Source organism: Egretta garzetta, unplaced genomic scaffold (assembly GCF_000687185.1).
Source record: "Egretta garzetta isolate BGI_Z169 unplaced genomic scaffold, ASM68718v1 scaffold246, whole genome shotgun sequence".
Classification (NCBI taxonomy): Eukaryota; Metazoa; Chordata; class Aves; order Pelecaniformes; family Ardeidae; genus Egretta; species Egretta garzetta.
In genome coordinates this window covers 69665-80239 of record NW_009259976.1, presented here as the reverse complement: position 1 = coordinate 80239, position 10575 = coordinate 69665, and the positions used below count along the sequence as shown (strand labels likewise).

The window sequence follows — 10575 nt, the reverse complement described above, 5'->3', positions numbered from 1 at the left end:
TGCTTTACTGGGTGTAAGTATTTCTTCCTCCTGTCGGGGCAAAGACAACACGAGCTCCTAATGTTGGACTTGGGAGGCGCTTCGCTGCCTGGAAGTGTATGTGCTACACAGTACATATGAGCCTTTCCCTTTGTTGTTACATTCACCTTTTGCAAAGAATTGACTTTGAAATAAGAAATAATATCTTCACAATTTACTGTAGCAGGCACACAGGTTACGTGCTGTGACATGGTGGGAGCTCGGGAGATGGTCCTCTTCCATTGAGCAGCAAGTTGTACTTTGCTGTTATTCTGGCTGTTACTTCCCCTTTGAAGATGAAAACAGTTCTTGAGAGGATGCATCTCAGCTGTTGTCCCTTAAAACCTGTATTGTGGTTCTCTGCTATCACTGTTGGTTTCTTTGGCCTGGGTTAGCCGAGCTAGGTTAAAAATAACATGTGTCAGCTCTTGAAGAAGCGCACTTGGATGTCTCATGTGTGGGGGGTAGCCAGCCCTGAACTAGACTGCCTGCTCAATTTTGCCCAAATTGGGGCACGCTCTACCGAAGCCCGTGTGGCCGGTCTGCACTGGGCAGTGGCTCAGGATTGTTCCCACAAGGAATCCTCCCCTCCTGGCTGTTCCCATTCCTCTCCGCCTGCACTACAGCGTTGGTACAGCTGTCCTGAGAGGGCTCTCGCCTTGGGAGCGGTGCTGAGTCCATCCCCACCAGGACTATAAATCTCCCAAAAAATCTTTCTTTGTTGTTCTGTCTTAATAGTGACACGCAGTGGCGGCATAACACAACAGAGGCGTACGACAGCAGTATTGTACAAAACCATAACAGTAAGAACACTCGAGATCATTTGTTTTAAGGATAACACTAGCAAGATTAAAATACTTAGTTGCTGTATGCTGAAAAAAAGGAGGAAAAAAAATGCCACCACACTGTGTAGGACCAAATCACTGATGTACCGTGGGGGGCCAAGCCGCCAGCTGTAATGCCTGACAAGTTGCAGCATGTAAAAACTTCTTACAGTGTGTAGCAATTTTTAACAGTTATATATTGTTCTATTAATGCGTGAAGGCCTTACAGAGCTCTCCTGCTTTCATGGCAGTAACCCTCAGTGGGCATTTCTTTGCTTTTTCCCCAAGGTAGACATACCACAGCTTGGGCTGAGGACAAAACACAGCACACTGGGAAAAGTTACAAGTCCTTTACAAGATAACAGCTTCCCCTCCACCCCATTTTCCAACGTGCATTTAAACAGTCTCATCTTGTTGGTGTTAATCTGGATGATGAATAAGCTAGGGTGTTCTTGTTAATGTATGATACTGTTCTCCCAAACCTCCCACATGTTCTACACACGCAAACACAGACACGTGCAGGTCTACTCCAAAACCTCCTATTGGGATGCCCACCAGCTGGAAAGCATTATATCCACCACTGGATACAACCCAATATCAAACATAATGTGTACAGATACTGGTGTCCAAAAGGACAGTACAATAGCATGAAGACACCACGTGAACGTGATAGGTGGCAGGGACAGCACTCACCCCTCGGCAGTCTGCTGGAGGTAGCACATTTTCCAGGCGTCTGAGTCAGGGTCTCGTACGTCCCTGTTGAGAGGTTGTCCCTGGGTGACATTGAAAGCAATAGGAAATGCTAGCATTAATTTCCTGATATCCAGGAGCTTTGTGGCTTTTTGGGCTGGGCAGGACAGGCAGACCACGCAAATAGATCCCCCTTATATAAGGTGTGATACCACAGCTTGATAAATAGTGGTAACAGCCCAAGTAACAGGATTCACATTGCCTGAGGTTTTTGCATTTGCAGAAATGGACTCTGCTTAGGATGCCAGTTTAATTATACTGTCGGTACAGTATGCACTTTTCTCTTAGGCTTTTCTCTTCCATCTGTTGCATATTCTCTGGAAAGTGCTACCGTTTTATTACCTCTTTTCCTTTCCTCCCCTCTTCCCCCAGCCTTGTGTTGGGGAATGGAGTGTGGACCCTCAGCATATGTTACAAATGAAGGAAGAAATCAAACTGATTTGTAATCAAAGAAGAGCTGGAAAAGTACGCTGCTTGTTAATTCCCCATCATGTACCCAGCAGTGAGTTCAATAACAGATGCTGTGATAGCCCCTGCGCTGCCTCCTCCTCCCTCCTTGCTCTCTTTACGTCCATCTCCTGCTGTGAGAGAGCTGGTTGCCCCTCCGTGCTGGGGCTTAACCCTCTCCCACCTATAGATTTGCCCTGCTCATGGCCTGCACATGGCAGGCTATACCGTCCCTGGGAAATGGGTGGCTGAGCGGAGCAGGAAGCTGGGTGTGGATTAGGGGAAAAGGGGAAGCAGCAGATTTGTCTGGAAGGGATGGGCTGGTGGGCTGGGACACCTGCAAATCGAGCAGATGCCTTTGCTGAGCTCTCAGGTCGTTCTGGAAGGGCAGAGAGGCACCCGCGTAAACTGGTGTGAGCACAGGCGTTGGTGACAAGCGTATAAAAATAAGTTAACAGAAGGTAGGCTCCTTTCGAAGTGTGTATGTGTGTTAGAGCTGTGAGGGAAGGGGATCTCCAGTTATAGAGAGGCATTATTTCCTCTGCCTTGGATTCAGGAAGCTCCAGACAGGACCATGCCATGAAGCCCAGCAAAGGTATTCAGTAATCTGAAATGAACTCCTGCTTCACTCTAACCAAACCTGAAGAACTGGGAAGGGGTGGGCTGTTGTTTTCTGGTGCTGTTAGATAGGATTTACCCTCACCAAGACACAAAGTTTTAATAACCGGGCTTGTTGCCCTGCGGCAGACCCCTATTTGACACACTATACCCTTTGCATGGGTTTGCTCTGCATCTGGACAGGATCATGGTTCTCCTTCCAGCTATGCACAGTACCTGCCTGGCCTTTTTCTGTCTGTCAAGGATTCTTCTCTGCTCTTAGGATTTCTAAGGCTTAAGACCTTTTTTCCTAGTGTCCCTCCCACTCTTCCCCCTCTCCTCTCTCAAGCAGCAGCCATGTAACAGGAGATGAACGTTTCCCCCTACCTGCCCACCCCCTGTTCTTTTCTTCAGCTGCAAAAGGCTGGTCCTTTCCTTGCTGATGGAGGAGGTAGAAGACTGTCAACCAGGTGTCTGCAGTCAGCTCAGCCTGGTCACATGGGGGACTGTCCACCCTCAGCAGAAAGCTGTCTCAGTTTCATTTATATATATATATAAAATATATATAATGCCAGGTGATGAAGAAAGAGGTTGTGACCAAATTTCTGTGCAGAAGTCCACAGGCACCAGGGAGGTGTCTTTTTTGGGGGGGGAGGGGGTTGTGGTTTTGTTTTGGTTTGGTTTTTTGGCTTTTGAGTTTGTGATGGTGCTTGCTTTGGCAACAGAAGGCGCACCAGTAGTTGCGTACAAATGATCCTTGGCAGCAGCTCCACAAGTGAGCTTGGACACTTCCACAGGGATGGGATGGCCAGTGCTTCCCCTTGCTGTGCCTGATAACCTGGGCTCAAAGCAGCCCAGGAGTTTTTAAAGATCCTTAAATGAACCTCCCACTGCTCACATGGAGTAATGGAGCAGCTGAAAGACAGGAGGCATCAGTGCTTCCAGTTTGAGAAACTTGTAGGAGCTGGGAGGCAGAGACAGCATTTGTCCGCGTGATGCCTGTCCCCGTGGCTCTCTTCCTTCCCTAGGAGTGGGTGCTCCCTGTAGGGCTTGTCGTTTGGGACCTGTAACCTTGTAAGCAGATTGTTCAAAAAGCGCAGCCTTTAGGCCAGTGGCTGAGGCTGTCCCCTCTCCAGAGCCAAGCATGAGGAGATGTTGGATTCAGAGAATTCTTAATTTTTCAAAACATGCATTTGCAGTACAGGACTTTCTGCAGAAGGATATGCCAAAGCATCCGTGCAGCACTAGTGGTAGTAAATAAGCTGTCAAGCTGAATAGCTGTCATCATGGCTGTTATATATTTTTATTGCCTGATATCATTTGGATTGCAGTCTGCCTGCCTTCTCTCCTTTTTTCTTCTTGTAAAAAAAAAAAAAAACCAACCAACCTACAACTTTCTCCATCTAGGATGGTGGTTTCACTAAGCTGTCTTCCAAATTGCATCAGCCTTAAAAGATAGCATCGTAATGGTGTGATTGCCTGGTCCACTGCTTAGAAGTATAAGAACTGAGGCAGCATCAACAGCAAAAATCAGTTCTTTGTGAAGAAAATTTGAGGCTTATTATACATTTGAAGTTAAAAGTAGTTGCTAAATTTGTTCTTGGAAAGGTCTTTTGGAAGATTAGTGAAAATGAGGCCTAAACAAGAAAGAAAAATATGCTTGGAGTCAGATCTGAACATTTTCATCTCTATAGAAGTATGGGAGGTTTTGTTTGTTCTTAGATCTACATAATTCTTTTGGTTTTGTATGAAAGTAAGCTCATCTGAAAAAAAAAAAGGAAGAATCACAGAATGGCAAGCGTTGGAATGGGCCTCAGGAGATCATCTAGTCCAACCCCCCTGCTAAAGCAGGCTCACCTAGAGCATGTTGCACAGGACTTCATCTAGGAGGGCTTTGAATATCTCCAGAGAAGGAGACTCCACAACCCCCCTGGGCAGCCTGTTCCAGGGCTCTGTCACCCTCAGAGTAAAGAAGTCCTTCCTCATATTCAACTGAAACCTCTTATGTTTCAGTTTGTGCCCATTGCCCCTTGTCCTGTTGCTGGACATCACTGCAAAGAGTCTGGCTCCGTCCTCGTGACATCCACCCCTAAGATATTTGTATGTATTGATGAGATTCCCCTCTCAGTCTTCTCTTCTTCACGCTAAACAAGCCCAACTCTCTCAGCCTTTCCTCATAGGAGAGATGCTCCAGTCCCCTAATGTTGCCCTCCTCTGGACTCTCTCTAGGAGTTCCTCATCTTTCTTGAACTGGGGAGCCCAGAACTGGACACAGTACTCCAGGTGAGGTGTCACCAGGACAGAGTAGAGGGGGAGGATAAGCTCCTTAAACGAATGATCGGTTAAGCTAATGACTTGGGTGAATATCAGCACTTGAAGGGAACAACCGGATGGAAAACAAACTTTTTTATTTTGTAATTCTGCGTGCATGTGTATATTTTTAAGGCAACTCAACAAACATAATATTTTCTTTACTTGGGGAAACTTAGAGCAACAACCAAATGTTGTCTGGAGCATGCACAATACTGACCTAAAAGAATGGCTTAAAGTCTGCATATGTGGAAGATGATTTTTTACTTGTTTAAAAATTTAAAAAATCTGTTCCATTATAATCCTAAAAAGTAATTTTTGTCTTTCCTCTCTCCATCTTTACAACCCAAATCACTTCTGTCAGCTATTTGCCTTCTTTGGTCTGAATTACCATGTGTTAACTGCACACCTCATTCATTCCCTGCTTGGCAGCAAATGTCTGTTGCAGACAGTGCTGCCTCCTCCTCTCAGTTCTTTCAAAATTGTATTAACGGGCAGAACACCTCTAATACATTATAAAATTCTAATAGGTCCTATTTCTAGGTGATAGGATGGTTCCTGTATTATTTGTGAATCAGTGTAAAAGAAAATGTCATTAACTTGGACATTCTGAATCTGTTTTCCCTCTTGTTTGTTTCATAAGTAATTCTGCTTTTGGAAAATAATTATGTAGCTCATTAATGGTTAAATGAGCGGCTAAACGCTATCAGTTCTTCCTCTGACAGAAGCTTGGAAGAGCCACTAACCTGTTTTCCATCTTTAAAGTATTTTCCCAGAGTCTCTTCGGTGGCTGATGGCTACACAACAGTTTGAGGCATCCAAGGAACTGATCCTTCAGTTCACGCGCAAGAACAGGATGAATACGGAAAGTGACATCAAAGGAGTGGTGCCTGGTGAGTAGGACAGACAGACAACCGCAAATCCCTCCGCTCTTCTCTAAAGGCTGCATGTGGCATTGCTGCCCAGAATTAAATTATCTATTTACTGCCTGGAAAATCATCCCATTCATTCATTCATTCATTTTGCTTTTCTTGACAAACCATTCCAAACTGCAGCACTGTGTTTAAAATTACTCAGCCTGTTGAACAGTTCTAGTATTTATAGTCTCATCTTGCAGGGCCATATGTCTTTAGAGACATATCTTGAAGAGTTTTACCATGGCTACAGGGTGCACCTTCAGCCCTGTGTGCCTCTGGAAACTGTTCTCAGGAAGCTGCTGCCTGGGATCCTGCCCGTCACGCAACACTTGGTTTGTTGGTTTGGAGAAGCAGCAGCACTCAAACCCCAAATGCTAAAGCACCAGCCCTGTGGCAGACCTAAACCATGTTACAGTTTAACACCTTGCTCCAAGAGCCGCTTTGCTTTCCTCTCCTGCATCATCTGAAAGATGCTGTTCTGGGGGGTGGAGGGGCTGCAAGCGGCAGCGGTAGGGTGCAGGTTTTGGTTGAGAGTCTGAATTATCGGTTCCTTGGTTTACCGATGCTTTTAGAAAGAGCTGACAACTCTTATCGCCAGGATTGTCACTGAAATTGCTCCTGTCTCACAGGGTGCTTTGCAGAAGAGACTCTCTGTGTGTGGCTCTAATTACAGCAAAGGCAAAGAGTTTCTGGGTCTTCATCTCACTGGTTCCACCTGTCAGATTTGGTTCAGGCTCCCCTCTTCCTTCTCACAGGCTTGACGGTGCCCATGAACACCCATTTTGCACTGTCACTTGCAATCTATGTCAGACTGCCCACTAATCAGAAAACAGTGGAAATGTTTGTTTTGGTTTGGTTTTTTCTTCCCCTCTACTTTTTCAAACCCTACCTACTCTGACCCCAGGGGGCTGCGGGGAGACCTCAACCGGTAGCTCTGCCCACTGGTTGGGGTGATGCTTCTTGCACTTGGCCGGTACTCACTGCAGAAGGTCTCTGGGGTAACTGTGGCTTCAGTCAGTCAGTGCTAAAGGCATCAGTCAGCTCTGGAACAGACTTCATCCAGAATAGAACAATGTCACCGTTAACGTCAGCGCCTAACGAATAAAGCAGTCTTGATCAGTGAGGGGTAAAAAAGCCCGGTTTGGGTCTGTGCTATTCATGCCCAGGTCACTGCTGTGATTTCTGGTGCAGTTGGCAGACTGGCGTTAATTAGCTGGTTTGCACGTGAATTAGGTGTCTGGGATTACAGGTCCTGGATCTGCATTGCACACAAAATGGTTTTGCAATGTAAATGCCATTTTTCTGGTAAAGTTCTGAAAAGCTGGGGAGTATGTGAGCAGCCATTAACCTGATGATCTCCACACACACACCCCCCCTCCTTTTTGCAGATCTTCCCCAGAGTAAACAATGGATCTTGGAGAAAACCTATTTCTGAGGCAACAAAATGTCTTACAATTGGACTTGGAGTTCCCCAACCAGCTCTAAATTTGTCTTTTCTCTGCTAGTCAGCTTTTTGAATTTGCAGATGAATTAAAATGTATTTTAGGGGAAAGAAAAAATAAATCACCTGAGTTTCCTTTAAGGAAAATGATGATAAAGATGCAACTGTGTGCTAGCGGGATTTATTTAAGCCATGTATAATGACATTGTCCATGGAGGAATGCTAAGTATCAAAATGGTTTTATGACTATTATTTGTGACTGATTACTTTTTCCAGCAGTTTCATAGCAGGGGTACACTCCTGTTTAAGGAGAGACTCCCTTTCATGTGGAAAACAGAACATTATTACGTATCTTGAAGCTATGGATTCTCTGCCTGCAAATACATGTAGATATAGCAGTTGTCAGTACGTTACCCTGTGCAAACTTTAGGTGATACAGAACATGGTCATTTCTGCCTCCTTCCCGGTGCTGGATTTGTTTGGGATATTGTTGGGTGCTTTTATTATTTCTTCCCTCACTGCTGCTCTTTAAACTCTCTCTGCAGCCCCACATCTTAAGGCTTTGCTGACCCAGCTCGAGAGGGATGCTGCATTTCTGTAGGGAGCGTAAGAGAGGAGCAGTATCAAAAGGATGAAGCGAGCTTTAACTAAAAATTTTGGAGGGAAGGAACTTCCCTCTCATTCTGGGTGCATGGGAGTGTTGACGGTCCGAGTGAGGACAGGAGAAAAATAGAAATCCCGAATGAAGAATGTGATCAAACTGCAGGCCATGTGTCACCCAGGGGGTCCCTAAGCAGCAGAAAGCATTTCTCTGCTTCTGTGTGTTATAATCATCGCATACCTGTAGCTGCTGTAGCAGGGAATGGGTAAAAAGCTGGTTCTTGTCTGGGAGGAAGGATGCCATTGAGCCTGATGCAGATATCCCCCATTTCTCTTTGACTTCATTGTTGAGCTTTCCTGTCTGTGCGGAGGGGTTTTTGTTTGTGATTTGTTTTATTCTTTGTTTTCCATCTGAAAGGGCTGGAAAACATTTTGCTCTAGGTAGGGGCTATTGTGTTGCTGGTTATTATTCCTCGCTGCACTGTCATAACAGCCTCCTGTGATTGAATTACTCCCAGTACATTTAAATGATAAACTGCTCGCTTGCAGTCCCTTCCAGCTGGAAACCCCAATGTAATTTTACTCATACATACCAGACAGATTAGTGTATCCTATATAACAGATCATTACAGGAGTTTCGGTAGTTTCATACGTGCCCATTTTAGCAGCTGATACGAGTTCCATAATAAAAAGAAGTAGCGTTCAAGTGGGTGAAGTATTTCTGGGATGGAAGAAAATGCAATTTTGAATTGCTGTCCAAGCAATGAACAGGCAGATTTTCCTTTCTGAAGAATCACACCGTTCCCGTTGACTGCTGAAAGCTTTTACTCCTCCGTTTGGCTACGCTGCCCATAGTGGAAAGCTCCACTAACCTTCTTGTAAGTCCTGTTTGCTCTGCAAGGAGGTGGCCCGCGTGTCGGGTGGGGAAAAAAGGAAGCACAATTTATCTGCTGTTTTCGAATCAATCCGTAGGGTGGGTGCAGTTTGCCAGTGCTCTTCTGGGGGAGTCTCTAAAGAGAACAGCGAAATGTCTGGACACTGGTCCAGCTGAATTGAAAGGTCCAGCAGTTGCAGTAACAACCCCTGTCTGGAGAAAATCGGTATGGGCAGCTGATGGGCAATGCTTAGCCAGCAAGAGAGTATGCATGGCAAACAAATCAAAGTGAGACGAGGGATGTTGATAGGAGTCCAGAGCGTTGTAAATTAGCATTGCCCTTATCTTCTCAGTAACCTGCCCCAGGGGTGTGACATAGTGCCTGTTGTTGTTTGCAAAACCAAAGGAGAGCTTCCCCCTTGACAGCTTTAAGTAGCTTTATTTTTGAGTGATTGGTTCACCTTGTGATTTTTGGCAGGAATAATTTGCCTTCATGAAGAGGTTTTTGGTTTTATGTGGTCGTATTTTCTTTTTTAATGCTTAAGAAATCTAGGTGTGCTAATTAGACCTGGTTAAATCATCCCTAATGTTTTGAGTCTCAAAATTTCACCAGGTGGCCCAAACTTTGCCCTCTTTTAGAAATAAAAGTTTAAATCCATTTTTGCATCAAGGACTGGATTTTTATCCAAGCGCATATTGAAATGTCATTTGTAAAACAGGCTTGGTGAGTTTTGTTGACAATTGTTTCGAAACATTATCCAAAAATCTCAGCTTCAATCACATGCAAATGAAATCTTTTGATAATGTGAATTCAGTACAGGTTTTTCCACTGCCAGATTGTCAAAAAACTTGCCCATCTCTTCCCTTGTTCCCATGTGCAACAAGGAACAAACATTCAGTTCGGTGCAGCTGCAGGACAGTCGTTTTGACCTGAGTGAAATAAACGCTAAGGATGCCCGGAGATCTGTTCAAAGAACAGGAGAAAAGAGTGTTTAGGGGGATTGGAAATCCCAAAGCACCAACCGTCCTCACATCTTTTAAAGGCATGTTGTACATGAGACGGCTTTCGTTATTTTGGTAGGGCACATGTTTTTCCCTCCTGTGGGGCAAAGGGTCTCTTCGTTAGCTGGAGCGGATCGACTGCCGCAAGCTGATCTCCTCTGCGCCAGCACCTGGCCCTGCTGGTGTGCTTGGGTGTGCTGGGGAATGCACCACCTGAAAAGCCGCATCAGCAATTACCTGAGCGTCAGGCTTGATGCTTCCATGGAAACCCACCCTTGTGCGGTTCTCTTTCTCCCCGCCTTTGGTGGGTGACATTTCAGATGTTCCTTAACAGAAAAATGACCAGGCTGAATAACAAAACCCCCTTTTTGCTCATCTCTAGATGAAAACTGGAATGCTCCTTTCCAAGGTTCCTTTCTAAGCTTAGAGAAATAATACTGATGTGATTACAAAAGTGGCCAGCAAAGATCAAGTGTCCACGTAGACACAAATACTTTAGCATGCAGGACACGTTGTGGAGAGGAAGAAGGGGTGGAGTGGTGATGAGTACTCTTGTGCAGGTAGGAAAGCTGTGGTTTTCAGGGGCTTCCCTTTTAATGAAAAAAAAAAAATTATTGTTCACCTTTATTGCTACTGAGCAACACTCTGCCATGACTTTTCTTTTATGCATAAGCTAGTTTCCTGTTTTGTTTTTCTATATTATTTTTTTTCCTAAGCATGAGGCTTGGATCTATGTACTTGCATGCTTCTTTTTCATCGGGTAGATAGCAGAGGGAAGGGTGAAAAAGCCTTATG

General features: G+C 45.0%; 1 protein-coding gene across 1 annotated transcript in view; it reads left to right on the top strand.

Annotated features, from left to right (window-relative positions):
* SLC22A23 (solute carrier family 22 member 23) overlaps nucleotides 1-10575 on the top strand; it is a 96222-nt gene that overhangs the window by 63387 nt on the left and 22260 nt on the right. The window contains exons 4-5 of the mRNA XM_009640387.2: nucleotides 3665-3666; nucleotides 5712-5839. Coding sequence (XP_009638682.1) covers nucleotides 3665-3666; nucleotides 5712-5839 — 130 coding nt within the window. The remainder of the gene's footprint in view (nucleotides 1-3664; nucleotides 3667-5711; nucleotides 5840-10575) is intronic.